This window comes from Tetrao urogallus (assembly GCF_951394365.1).
Source record: "Tetrao urogallus genome assembly, chromosome: 2".
Classification (NCBI taxonomy): Eukaryota; Metazoa; Chordata; class Aves; order Galliformes; family Phasianidae; genus Tetrao; species Tetrao urogallus.
Window position 1 is genome coordinate 66,512,116 of NC_136814.1, and position 14,864 is coordinate 66,526,979.

Below are 14,864 nucleotides of genomic sequence, written 5' to 3' on the forward strand. Positions count from 1 at the left end.
CCTTAAAAATCTGTTCAATCAATCTTAAATACACCTCTGGAAGCACACAAAACAGATACTGGCACGTTTTCCTTTACTAATTCAGAAAATGATCTTGCTGTAGGAAAACACAGCACTGTGCATCTGAAAGCATAATGTGAAGTGCTGAGCACAGTGAGAAGACATTGCACAAACCAATCTTGCATGCTTACCTCATCCAGGTGAGAGCTCTTTAGCAGCCTGTGCTTGGGAAGGTTGTGGTCACAGACGTGTCACAGAGTGCAGTGTTTTGGTGAGGAGTAATCAAAAGAGTTCTACAGAACTGCGTTATTCACTCAGTGTGCTCACATGGCCTCTGCATTTTCTTGCAGATCTTTATCACCTGGTGTCTGAGGTGTAAGACAGAGAATATAATATGGCTTTGGGATTGTCAGCCTGATAGGTAAAGAGATTAAAAAAAAAAAAGCCAGGCAAATTGGAAATGTGTGAAGGAAAAAATGAATTAATATGAAAACAGGTATTTTTACAGGTCTTTATTTCATACACATCAGCAGACAACAAGGGAAAGAAAGCTTTCAAGAATACTTCCACTGAGCATCAAAGCTGCAGTTGTCTGGCCACACCACTGCCATTGCAACTGGAGGAGATTTGTGTTTAGCTGGGCTGGAGCTGCTGTGCATAAGATGAGCTGGTGTGAGGTAGGATATACCTCTTGTTAATCACTGTCTAAAGTGCTGGCCCGACCCTTTCCCTACAAATATGTAGTGATGTGTCCCTGTCCCCACTAGGTTAGTATGAACCCCACTGATTCAAGCCTATTCCCTGCCTTCTGCACCCACATCCCCAGTCATTGCTTTGGCTCACTGAGCAGAGGATTGCAGTCTGACACCAAGGGCCATCTTACTCAAGATGCTCTGTGTGCATGGAGTGCATCCTCAGTGGCTCACACAAAATCACAGAATCACAGAATGGCCAGGGTTGGAAGGGACCTCAAAGATCATGAATCTCCAACCCCCCTGCCACATGCAGGGCCACCAACCTCCCCATTTAATACTAGACCAGGCTGCCCAGGGCCCCGTCCAATCTGGCCTTGAACACCTGCAGGGATGGAGCATCTAAACCTCTCTGGGCAGCCTGTTCCAGCACCTCACCACTCTCTGTAAAGAATTTAGGGTCTTGGAACTTAGAACTTAAGGCTCATTGCCTCCTTTCTCTGTTGCACTGGGGATGTCCGGGGCCCAGTCCTTGTAGCACCCATCCAAGGGCCTGATGTCCACCAAATTAGTTTACGAACTAGCTGACATGATCTGATTCCCTCAGCATCTTACAGCTGACAACTATGAGAGTGCACTACATTCTGCATACATAAATTCTTTCCTTCGTCTATTTGAAACCAGTCTCCTGCCAGTTTCTTCAAGTTGCCCCCATGCTGATATTGCGATATTTGTGAGTGGTGCTTCTGCTTATGTGTAGTTTTCAAAGCCTTGTAAACCTTGAACATGTTCCTTCCCACCATTCCCTATGCAGGGTCCTTTCCTGCCCGGTCTCTCCTTATGAGGTGATCATAAGATGATCTCCTCAGTCCTTCAGTTGCCCTTCCACATGCCTCCTCTTTCTTCACTTTCCCCATCAGGTGTACATGCCAACAGCCATTCACTTGCACAAGCTGCCCAGAGAAGCTGTGATGCCCCATCCCATCCCTGGAGGTGCTCAAAGCCAGGTTGGATGGGGCCCTGGGCAGCTGATCTGGGGGGTGGCAGCCCTGTCTGTGGAAGAAGAATGAAGATCAGTAATGTTTAAGGTCCCTTCCAACTTAAGCCATACTTTGATTTACATTAGCCACAAATATGAGATGTAGTTAAAGTCTTTTTTATTTTTGCCATGATTTCTATTTGATATCAACTGCATATCGACCTTCAAGAAAACAATTGTTACCCTCTGCTTTCTGATGCTTTGGTCTTAATACAGGAGATTTTGCCCCTAAAAAATAAGCAGAAGATAAAGCGAAGCAGAGATCTGTAGTTAATTATAAGTCATAAATGAAAACTGACAAAAGCTGCCTGGAAGCCAGCACAAGCCCTTATGAATAACATTGCATGTGCAATGTGCTTCTGCAACTATTTTTTGGGCAACACTGGCATTGCTGTTAGTCAGACAGCGGTGTCAATGTGAATTTTGCTTGATCACTGGTAGCTGAAGTGAAAAACAAATGTCAGGGAAAGCCCTTCTTAAATATTCAAACTGCCATGGTGAACAGACTGTGGCATTGTGCTAAGCTGCTGTAACTTGGACCAGGTTTGTAGGGTGGGCCATAATATCACACTTACTGAGCATTTTCTGAGCAGTACAGGAGTAAACAATACCTCTAATGCGAAAGCAGAGGTAAAATGAATTAGGTGATGATAACCCTTTAAAAAGAAAAGGTATTTTGTGAGTTTCTGTGCAAAGGCCACTTGAGTGCTAAGCTTTATAATCAGCTTGGAAAATAGTTTAACCCACAGGATCTTTGTGACTTACTTCTGTCTTCCCCACTTTACAAGGTCAACTATCAAAACGGATACTGTTTGAACAATTCCAAATGCAAAGAAGTAAGTACAATTTCTAAACCATTTCCCATTTCTAAGGGAAATGCTACTATATCATTTTTAGGCTATGTTTAATACAATGGTATAAAATTGCTAATTTAAACAAAAAAAAAAAAGGGAAACATAGGGAAAAAAAAAAGGGATAATCCACTTACTGCACCTCTGTTGTGCCTATCCTCGTAATACCCCTGAGTCCCAGTTGCTGGATTTAACCACAACGCTTTCTGATTTCCAGAGGAGCAGCAGCAGCACTCCAGCTTTCATCTTCAGCATTCCCAATTATGAGAGCTTTGTCAGCGTGAAGCAAAGCCTGAACCTTTGCATGGGCTGAACCCTCACGGCAGCACTGGTGCTGGGGCATCCTCTCTTTGTGAGAGCAGGGAGAGGGAAAGACAGTGGGAGAGGGAGAGAGGGAGAAGAAGAAAAAGCAAGTGAGGAAGAGGGAAAGATGAGAAAAAGAGAAAGTCAGTGAGAACACAAAGAGAGGAAGAAGGGAAAGCGGAGTTTGCCTTTGCTGTGGGCCCAGAAAGAATGAAGAGGGACCTCCCCTGAGAAACTTGCATGTTGGACTCCCACCCTCTCAGTTATTCCTAGCACCAAACAGGAAAGGTGAAAGTAGGCCAGAATGCCAACAAAACTAATGTACATCCCTGATGTAACTTTTCCATCACTTGATCTTCTTCCAAGGGCAAGACTGCAGAAAATCACAGCCCAGATGAGCTTATGAGGTGCATAAATTATGTGCCCACTCTCTAGGTTCTTCTGGTACCATACTTTGTTCAGGAGCACTAGGTGTATTTTTTTATTTGTTTGGTTGGTTTTTGTCTGTTTTTATTTTGTTCTACTTCTTTTGGCTGCCATTAATCTCTATACAATTGCGATACAGGCTCCCAGCAACTTCCTCTAGTATCTTTTTCCCGAATTTGTCATCTCTCAGTAGGAAATACCACCGATTTCCTGCCATCTGTAACTACAGGTATGAACTACAGATGCAAACCAGGGCGAAGGTCTGCAGTACTCAGCAGGCTGCGGGTCTGTCCAACAGATCTTCACACCGCTGCCCCCCAGCGTCTATCCACCGCCTCTCCCATCGCAAATCAGCCCAGCAAACCGTTGTGCCTAGTCAGGAGCGGATCTGTGGAAGCTTTTGTGGAATCATGCCAAAATGTTGTGAAACGTGCCAAAGAGAATGCATTACGTGGCTTCCTCACCCCTCTTCAGAACCAAATCAGGTACATAAGAACGAGCAAAGACTCCTGTGTGCCGCTGCCTGCAGAGTGGAGGTGGCTGTGAGATGAGTAAACACTGAACACGACTGAGCAGCCCAAAGAGAATCCTAGTTGCATGCACAGTGTACATCCTGCTGCCCTTCTCACACTTTTTCACAGCTACAGGTGCTTCTGAAACTCTTACAAAGAGCTATTCTGTTAGCAATGCCCATTTCAATGAAATATGTCATACAAATCTGCTATCTTCTCTCCTCCCCACCTAAACACACTAAGAGCGTTCTTCCATCCTTGCCTTAATGACCCAGATATGGCAGACTTACATAATGTCACACTGCATTTTATTGGAAACCGATATACCCGCAAAACTGGCAAATCGTTTGAAATACATCACCCAGTTATCAGATTGGTTTGGCAGCTGTGTGAGCTGGAGGGAGTCCCAGAGCAGTGTCGGATTGCCATCTGCCGGCCGTTCCCTGCTTCTGGCAGTTCTGCTCCTCGGATTTCATCGGATTTCAACGCACAGAAGTTCAGGAAGGCCGTGACATCTGGGGTACAAGTACCCACAGCTGTAGGCATTTCTGCTGAATTGTCATTCCCATTTCACAAGTCATAAAACCTTTCATTCTGTTTTGCAACTGCATATCTGTTGCAACAGGGATGTTTGGAACGTCACCATTCCTACCTGCTGAACCAGTCCTGCTGTCATCCTTAGTGCCTGATCACATCTGGTCTGATTTTTCTTCCATAGACACTATGTGTAGATCGGTTGCTGTGCAACTTCAGATATTAGGCTTATAGATTCCTACCTTCACACTGCCATTTCTCCTTTCTCTCAGCAGGCAAACCTGCCAGGAGCTTGGGTCTCTTGCTCGCGTGTTGAGGAATTATGGTAGGACTGAATGTAGGAGACTGCTTTTTGGAACCTTTCCTTGACAAAAGCTTGAAGCCTCATGCTTGGTAGTGGCAACCAGCAGCTGACCATCTCTCATGACTGGACACATTGCCAGTGGGTGTGCAAAACTGATGCTGATGCTGGTGACTGTAGTCATTCACTGAGTGAACAATCATGTAGGTGATTCCACAGGTCGGTGATCACTGAGCCATTACTGCTTATAGGGAAATTGTGCTAATAAGAAACAGCACTCTGCTAGAGTGTGAGGGTCTCTGCTACAACTGCCTCTGCTCTTCAATTTCTGGGTGACAGACCTCCCACCTGAGGAGCCTTTCACCATCAGAGCTGGACAGTTCCACACCTGGAACAGGCTGATGGGAAAAGCAGAGGCAGGATGAAGCCTGGAGCAGCCCCCAGGACTCTCTTACTAGATTAGTTAATGCCAAGACAGCACCCTCACAAGCCAACTGGGCAAAGGAACAATGTTACCAATACCCAATAGAAAATCAATGCAAAACAATGGCATTAGGAATTAGTTTCATGACCTGAAACATCAGTGATGCCTGCTTTGCTCCTGACTGGGCTCCCAGGATCAGCTGAACACACTGACTAGAGACCTACACTTACAGATACTGTTCCCTCTGTGAATTATACGGTGATCTGGTGTGAGCTCACCCGCTTCAGGTCCTTCAGTTACGATCAGCCAGCAACCTTCCACCTTCAACAGGCTATTTTCACAAAACCCATGTAATCTTCGTTGCCTTTGAAGGCTCTTTCTCCTTATCTGAGTGAAGCAATGGACTTGCAGAGGAATAAAGTTGCAGAAGAGCATTCCCTCTGCTTACAAAACTAGGCTAAGTATGTATGTAGATTATATAGACCCTTACTTGTCTTCTTGCTTTTTTTTTTTTTTTAAACTGTACAGAAGCGTTTCATTTCTTCACTTTGAAAAGTTAGAGACTGGAGTCCAGCACATGGAAGGGAGTATTCCATCTACTCAGGTACCTTCCAAACCAGCTCTTTGAACAGTTGTCACCACTGCAGAGGGTACCCAAGGGAATACTCAATCAAAGGTAGTGTATAAAGCAAGACTAAAGAAAGTATCTTAAATTTTGCCTATCAACTCTAGAAGGATCTAACGGAAAAAATGAAAAGTATAACTGGAAAAAAAAAAACAAACAAAAAACCACCTATATATTTTAAACATTTTAATTAACAGAAAATCATTTTCCTTGAATAACTGAAGATTTCTTCCATCTATGGATTACTATATACCTTTCCCTACAGCTGCCACATCAGCCTTCCCCAACACTGGGACATCATTATGTTGCCACTAAGCAATACTTAACACCTCCCTTTCTTGTGCTGCCATCCCAACTTATCTGTCACCTTTTCATAGAATCACAAAATTGTAGGGGTTGGAAGATTTCTGGAGATCATCTAGTCCAGCTCCCTGATAAACCATATATTACATAGGAAAGTGTCAAGGTGGGTCTTGAGTATCTCCAGAAAAGGAGACTCCACAGCCTCTCCGGACAGTCTGCTTTGGTGCTCTGTCACCCTCACAGTAAAGAATTTCTTCCTCATGTTTAATGAAACTTCTTGTGACCCAGTTTGTGCCCACTGCCCCTTGTCACATCACTCTACACCACTGTAAGAGCCTGGTCTCATCCATTTGAATCCTTTAGATATTTATAACCATTGATGAGATTCCCCCAGCTTTCTCTTCTCCAGGCTGAACAGCTTCAGCCTTTCCTCACAAGGGAGATGCTGCAGACTCCTCACCATCTTTGTGGCCCTCTGCTGGACTCTCTCCAGAAGTTCCCCATCTTTCTTGAACTGAGGAGCCCAGAACTGGACACAGTACTCCAGGTGAGGCCTCACCAGGGCAGAGTTGGGAGGGGGGAGGATCACCTCACTTGACCTGCTGGCCACGTTCTTTTTAATGCACCCCAGGATCCCATTGGCCTTCTTGGCCACCGGAGCAGACAGCTGGCTGATGGCCAACCTGTCACCTACCAGGACCCACAGGTCCTTCTCTGCAGAGCTCCTCTCCTGCAGGTCAGCCCTAACTTGTGATGATGATGATGATGATGATGATTATATTATGCATGTGATTATTCCTCCCCAAGTGTAGCACTCCACACTTTCCCTTGCTAAACCTCATTAGGTTCTTCTCTGCCGAACTTTCCAGCCTGCCCAGACCTCACTGAATGGCAGCACAGCCTTCTGGTTTATCAGCCAACCCTCCCAGCAGCCATCATCAAACTCCTGAGGATGCATTCTATCCCTTATTGTGGGTCGTCGACGATGTTGGACAAGACCGGCGTTTTCCCAGTGCGCTGAGCTGACACGTATCGAAACACTGGGGCACTGGTGAGACGCGCTCCCTTCCTCCCACCATTAAGCACCTCACGTCCCCGCGCACTCCGCATTCCGCGGGACGGACGCGGGGAGCGCGGGTCGAGCGCCACCTCGCGGGCGGGAGGAGCCCGGCCGGCAGCTGTGCGGTCGCCCCATGCCGAAGGTGCGGGGCGGGGCTCGTAGCGGATGCGGCTGCGCGCGGCTCGTGACGCCAGAGCGGCTATGGTGGCTGCAAAGTGACACGTCTCACGCGCGGCGAGGGGCGGGGGCGCGGGCGCGGCCGTTCTCGCGGGATCGCGCGGCGCCTGCCTCGGCCCCGCGCGAGCCGGCAGGGCGAGAGCGGGGGCCGCCGGGCGGCGGGGGCGGCGGTCGGGCGGCCATGGCGGGGCAGCAGTTCCAGTACGACGACAGCGGCAATACGTTCTTCTACTTCCTCACCAGCTTCGTGGGGCTCATCGTCATCCCCGCCACCTACTACCTGTGGCCCCGGGATCAGCACGCCGGTGAGCCCGGCGGCGGAGCGGGCCCCGGAGCTGGAGGGGCGGCGGGGAGGGGGGCGGCCGGCGCGGGGCTGCGCGGCGCCGCGCTGCGGAACGGCCATTGCGTACGGGGCGGGCGGCGCCGGCTGCGTGCCGCGGGGCCGGCGGAGCGGCGGGGCTGGGCCCGAGGGAAGAGCTCCGGGTTCGACAGCGGGGTGCCCGAGGTCACGGCCGGGGCAAGGGGCTGCTCCGCCGGCAGCGCGCTTCTCCCCGCGCGCAGGTCTATTGTTTCCCTATCGTAAGCCGCTGTGAGGGCTGCTGTCTGCTCTGCCCTCTGGGATGCCGCTTTGTGGCACGAACTGCTTTAGAAAGTTTCTCTGGGTATTTGAAAATTTCCCTTTCGCGGTCGTTTCCCTCTTTGTCTTTATTTTTCGTCGAGGAGGAAGCACCGTGGCACCAACCGCGGTTCTGAAATGGAAAATAAATAAATAAATAAATGGATCCGACCAAAAAAACTGTAGGAATTGTCCCTGTTTAAAGGCAGTTAAATGCCCTTCGCGACTGAGCTGCCCCGTGCTGGCTTGCCGCTGTTGGGAGCAACGAGTGTTAAGGGTGCTTGCAGGTCACTGTCTGAGAGAAGTCCCTTTAGCTCCCTGCAACTCTGCGTTATTTCATGTTTCGGTATCTCATGGCTGTTTTCTAGTTCTGTGTGCCATTTGCAATGGCGTCCGTGGGGTGCTTTAACTCAGGTGTCATTGTGGAGTATTTCTTCTGCGTGTGAAGCTTCCATGTAGGAGCATGTAGAAAAGGAGCCAAGAGAACAAATGGCATTTTGGTGCTAAATCACAGCTGTTTACCAATCGTCGTTGCTGGGGCTTCTGCCAGGGCCCTGGCCAATGGAGGGCTGATCCTGCCTTTCTCTGCGACCTGTTGTGCAGCTCAGGAGTTAGTGCTTTCTGTTAGGCAGGAAGAGTCCTGACTGTATCTGTGTGATACTTTGTCATCCTTTGGTTGCTTTTTCAGGAGGAGGGGATCAGAGAGAGAAAGTAACTGTAACTGTTCCTCCAAATGCAACTTTTTTTTTTTTTTTATTCCATCATTGTTCTGGTGAAAGGTGGGAAGAGGTAGTGAAAGAGAAAAGGAGACTTGCTTTGATATGGAGGTTTAATTGCTCCATAGTTTTTAGCAGCTGATTTGATTTGGTTGAGATGCTGTGCAGCAGTGACACTGCTGTCAGCTTTGCTGTGCCGGGGTCTGATAGCAGCACCAGGATCCATAGAAATCTTGTCAGCCTTGGGCACACTTCCCAAGCATTATGTTTGATCTTCAAATATGAGATTATTCTTACAGAATGCTAGAAAATGGCAATGTAAGTTTTACTATATGAGTGTATGGATTGTTCCCAATTTCCAAGTAGGTCTTCCCACTAAACATTGCTCATCTCTTCCCCTCTAGCTAGCCTTGTCTTGTGTGTGTATGTGTATGTGGAGAGCCTATTGCATATCACTCTGCAATTAGTAGTGGATTCTAAAAAAGCTGAATCAAGCTGTACTTTTTAAAACAATGTAAATTTTATTATGGTGTTGGTATGGTACAGAAATGAGTCAAACTAAGTGAAAGTCACCAGGCATTGCAATGATTGGAAATAAAAAAGAGTGATTTCTGCCTCATAATTGTCTTAATGGATTTTAAAATGTGAGTATGTAGTCCAATTTTCAGTGTACGGTTGAATTGTATGCCTACATTAAAAAAAAAAAAAAAAAAAATGCCTGGCAGGTGTCATTGCTGTTTTCTGTTATGTGTGGCTCTTTGTATTTGGAAAGTTGAGGTGTTGCATAAGATCACACGTAGAGCTCCCAAAGCCCTTTCTTGCTTCATCAGGTTTGTCTAGTTGTTCAAGTATCTTCACACAGCTTTGTATTAAGCTATACTCATTCTACAATTTGAACAACATATAAGGAATAAATCAAACCTATGATGATGTTAAATACTTTTTAGCCATGGCTTCTTATTTCAAGAATAATTCATGAGTTTAAAGACCATGAAATCAAAGCACACGTAGATAGGAAGCTAAGGGGAAGCCTTTGGTCTTCAGAACAGAGATCTTCTCATTGTGTTAGCTTTTGATGTGTGGTGTTCATAGAACAGAACCATAGAACCATTAAGGTTGGAAAAGACATCTAAGATCACGTAGTTCAACCACCATTCCACCCCCACCATGCCCACTAACCACGTCCCTCAGTGCCACACCTACACATGTCTTGAACACCTCCAGGGTGACTCCACCACCTCCCTATGCATCCTGTGCCAATGCCTTACCACTCTGAGAGGAAATTTTTTTCCTAATATCCAACCTAAACCTCCCCTGGAGCAACTTAAGGCCATTCCCTCTCATCCTTTGTTGGTTCTGGTACTATTTTAGAGCAGTTTTGCCAACCAGGAAGGCACAGCACAGGGCCAGACTGAATAGTACCTCTGTTCTCTCTGTGTAGGACTAGCTAATGTTTTTTGTTCTGGAACCGTATTTTACCATAGCTGTGCTAGAGGATCTAGCATGGAGATACCTTTAATGCTTTTATGGTGCTGGGCAGCAGGTTAGGTGCTGCTGGATGTGGCTGTTTCAGCCCCAGCTCAGCCTGTCCAAGAGTGAGGAGATGGGATCAGAGTGAACTTTTGAAGCAAAATGCATAGCTGGCCTTACTTCAAGACCCTTCTGCAATGTGAACTAAGGCACCTTAAACATATACTGTAGCTTTTTGAGGGGGCAAAAAATAAATTGTAAGATGTACTTCAGCCACTGATGGGGATTTGATTTGTGAGCAGACTAGAGGTACTCTGGAAGAAGAGAGAAATGCTTATAGTCTGGAGGTTGAACCTTCAGTGCCCTCTTTTATCTTAAAGATGCTCTGCCTTGGATTACTGGTATGTGATTCCCAGCTGCCTTCCCATGCTAGCACTACAAACCTGGGCGTAGCTAATATTTGCTAACATCTCACTGTTATTTCCATGCTGTGGTTTTGTAGTAAATGCCTGTAGAGTAAATGAAAGGGAAAGAAAGAAAGTCAGTGTTTGTTTTTGCCCCGGTATAGTTTAGAAAGTAGGAGTATATCTGTATTGCTTTATTACCTTGAGAGATCTCCAACTGTGTTACCTAATGCCAAGTTTATAATAGGATAACTTTTTGGCAAGCTGTTAAGATTTTGATCTTTATTCTTTTTAGAATAAATTTTTGAAAGACTGTTTCAACACTCCTGTCTTGAAGAGCGTGACTCAACTTCTTGCCTCTCTCAAATACTGAGTAAAACTTGATCTGCTTTGGTTTCCTGTGTTTCTGAGCTTATTTTTCAGGGCATCGAGAGTCCATATGAATGTTGCTGCAGCCTGCAGTAGGGATTGGTATTTGTATTTGGAGGAGGAGCTGTCCTTTAGTAGTCACAGAAAGAGCTATCCTATCATTTTGTTACCTCAGCTTTGATAAACCAAACAAGCAGGTAATTGACTTTGTTAAACAGATTTGTCCCAGAGACTTTGCCTCCTCAGTGTTCGTTGTCAGGCCAATAAGGCTATTGTAAAAGGTTAATTGTTCAGCCTCATGTCTTGGGCTGTAGTTTCATAACTGCTTCAAGGTAATGGATTCTAACAGAAGTAGTTTTGTGTTTCTCCCCCTCACTGTGCCAAATAGGACAGCTAAATGTTGTGGTGGACTGAAAGAGAGCAAGTGGAGCTAACTAATCTTTAGCCTTTTTTTTTTTTTCCCCCAAAAGTCTAATCTTGAAAATTACAGGGAAAAAAAAAAAAATTAATCCACACAAACTTATAATGTAAGCGATTTGAAGCAAGTCCAGTAATGAGTAGGTTCTTAGTCAGGTGCTTATCCATTGCTGGCTGCTCAGAATAAAGACCAGCATCCAGAAAAGAAATGGAGAGGAAGAGGTGAATGAATCTAGCTGAGTAACACGTCAGCTGTTGCACAATACCGATGTGCTTGCTGAACTCTGTGCACTTTTGATGTACACCTGAGCTGCAGAATAGAGACGTGCAGTTATAAAACTGTACTGAAACAGATAGCTGTCAGTTGTGGTGTGTTTTGTAGTGAAGTCTGCATATCTGTGGCGCTTTGTCGCTCAGTCCAGTTTTTGAGTTGAGTTAGGCAGGTATTAAATAAATCACTTTGTTTTAGGGCACTGGTTATTTGTGATATGTTAAAAAGCTGCTTTAAAAAATAAAGGTCTCTGTCCTAAGCCTTTTACATACACTTGACCAGAATGAGCTGTTGAAAACAGTTCAATACCCCTGAAGAATAACAGCTGCATGAGTACTGAGATTAGTGTTAATGCAGCTCTTCTCTCTGTCTCTCCCATGATAGAAAGAGAATGCAGGAGATGTTCTGCTTGGAATGTAGGTCTTCTTTCTGCAGTGAAAGAACAGAAAGACCTACTGTAGGAATGGAGGGAAGGGGAAGGACAAGCTGCTACATTTTTCTTATCTAGGAACAAAAATGCTGACACAAAATGGAGAAAAGCAGTTTAATTGTGATAAAAAAGAACTGTATAATGTGTGTGGCTTTTTTGATTCTGTCCCTCTGAAGAGCCATGTGCTGTATTTGCACTCATCTGCTTCCCCTGCTCCCTCCCTTCTCAAACGTTTTGGTGCCTGAGGTGCAGCTACTTTTCTAGAGAAACACTTGGCTAATACAAATAAATGCTTACAAAATCAGGTTATAGGATGCTATTCCTTGTTGTTGTTTAGAAATGCCATGTCTCTAGGAAGTAGCATAGGCAGTTTGAGAAATGCTCTTCTAGTCTAGCCTTTTTGCACTGAGGCTGGACAATGTGCACAAATGGATATATGGAATCATAGAATCATAGAATGGCCTGGGTTGAAAAGGACCACAATGATCATCTGGTTTCAATCCCCCTGCTATGTGCAGGGTCACCATCACCAGACCAGGCTGCCCAGAGCCACATCCAGCCTGGTCTTGAATGCCTCCAGGGATGGGGCATCCAACCTCCTTGGGCAACCTGTTCCTCTGCATATATCTATCTATGATGTATATAGATATACATATACTGTAGCACTTGGTGTGCATGCTCAAAACCTCAAGTAATGTCCTTCTATGTCAGCTTCCAGTGTTAGGAGCTGTACCTCTCTGCATGCATTCCCACTAGACTGGATATCCCCATAGTAGTGTAGTAGTGTAGGTTTCTCTGTGACTATTTTTTGTGAACTCCATAGATCTCAAGGCTCTCTTCAGAAGTCCGTATTGATCTGACTACTTAAAGATGGAAGTAGAGGAGCTGAGTCTCTGAAGTTTTTTGGCCCTTTAAGGACAAACAGTGAGTCTGCAACTTGGGAGTGACTCAAGCCAATGTAGAGGATGCAGACAGCATTTCTTCTGTCGAATTTGTAATGGAGTAATGAGCTCTTGTACCTAACGACAGCTGTGGGAGAAGGGAATTCTCAGAAGTACAAGATGCTGCTGCTTCCACTCCAGGGCAGAATTTTGTGCTGTTTCTCATCTACCTGAAAGATAAAATTGGTTGAAGTGTGTTGACTGTGACCTCCATCCTTGCCTCACAGTTTGTTGGAATCTCATTAACCTCAGAAGTATTTCACAGCGTTTTTAGTGTTTGGTAGTACGGCATGCTGGTAAAATGCAGGATATCGTGCTCACTACCAGTGCTTATGTGATGGATGGGCATGGGTGTGAAAACTTGTTATCTGTGAATTTAAGTAATTTTTGCCCATGTGTGCGTGTATGTAATTTCCTGTTAATATACGCTGTGGGCATAGTGTCAGGAAGTGGAAGCAGAGCAGTGAAATTCAGTTATGCGTTTAAGAACTGTTATTAGATACAAATTGATTTTTTTCTATTTTTTTTTCAGTGTCGACAGACAGAGTGCGCTGTGGTTAACTTCAGCCATTTCAAGTTGAGGGAAATACATCTTGTTAGGTGACTCTTGAGGGGGAGAACAGAATACAATGGCAACATTTAACACGATTTTAAAAATATTTTTTTATTATAGCACTGCTTTGAAGCAGTATTATTTTTTTTTAGAAACATTAGAAGAAAGGGCAAACATCATAAGATGTCTTTAGTAGCGCCTAGCAATTATCTCTATAAATACATTGCAACACAAAGCTTTTGGCCAGAGTTATCTCAACTGCCCTTTTATTTGGGGAAAAAAAGACATGTCTTTTAATGGGAAGTTTTTTGAAGTATTGTAATCTTATTATGAGCATCGTAGCAGTAAAATAAAATTAATAACTCTGTGTTACAGATTATTTGAGTAGCTTCAAGACTGTCCAGAGCACTTAATTCTGAAAAGCTCTTTGTTGCAAGACAAAGAGCAAGCTATTACAAGAATTTCATCTCTTGTTACATGGACATGAAAATAAAGATATTTCTTTTTTTTTTCTTAATTAAATCATTGTTATGGAAGCTTATGAAATCAGTATTGTAAAAGTTGCTTTATGTACCTCTCTGTTAATGCCCTACTTTCTGCAGGGATACACTGGCTACTATGTGGACCCTGCTGAACTACTAGAAAATTCAAATTTGTGTCATTTTACCCAATTCAAGAGTAAAATACGATGGTTCAATTATGGCTTCATGAGCAGCAAAACCTTCTTTCAGTAGGGACAGGAACCTGAAAGAGGAACAAGGTAAGAGAGCTTAGGTAGGGACCTGTAGGATTATGCTTACCTTCGCAGGATATTTTATGTATGTAAAAAATACTATTTTGTTCACATAAATACAATGTGAAAGTGTCCTAAAAGCTCTCTCTAACACAGACTTCATGCAGAGTTGGTGAAATGCACAATTGAATTAGTGGAGGGCAGTGATTGTTAACATTGCTCCTTACCCAACTTCTCAATTTTTCCATTGTCTGCTGTATCTCTTCCATTATCGAGGTAGAAGTAAATCACAAGTTTTTTGATTTTTACTGAAGTATATTCATGCCCGGATAAGAATTTTGGTTCTTTTAATTTATGCTTTTTTTTCACCTGAACTATTGTACAGTTAATTGTAATGGGAAAAATAGTTCTAAAGACATGTACTGGAGTCTTGCTCATGTTGCTTCATCTCGTATTACTCAAAGTGATGCATCAATTGCAGCCAAGCAACTCTCTTTTTCCTTTCTGAGCTGTATTCCCTCTGAAGTTGGTTGTTTTTTTTTTTTGTTTTTTTGTTTTTTTTTTTTTTTTTTAGTGTTATCACAATATCAGTGATTAAAATTGCAGAGCGCAGAGGGTGGTCGTTGGCGGTGCAGAGTCCGGTTGGAGGCCTGTAACCAGCGGTGTTCCTCAGGGGTCGGTGCTGGGTCCGGTCTTG

General features: G+C 44.6%; 1 protein-coding gene across 1 annotated transcript in view; it reads left to right on the forward strand.

The window, feature by feature from the left end:
• Positions 1-7,428: 7,428 nt before the first annotated feature.
• SEC63 (SEC63 homolog, protein translocation regulator) overlaps positions 7,429-14,864 on the forward strand; it is a gene marked incomplete at both ends in the record, with an annotated part of 55,338 nt that continues 47,902 nt past the window's right edge. Inside the window, one exon of the mRNA XM_079532828.1 lies at positions 7,429-7,552. Coding sequence (XP_079388954.1) covers positions 7,429-7,552 — 124 coding nt within the window. The remainder of the gene's footprint in view (positions 7,553-14,864) is intronic.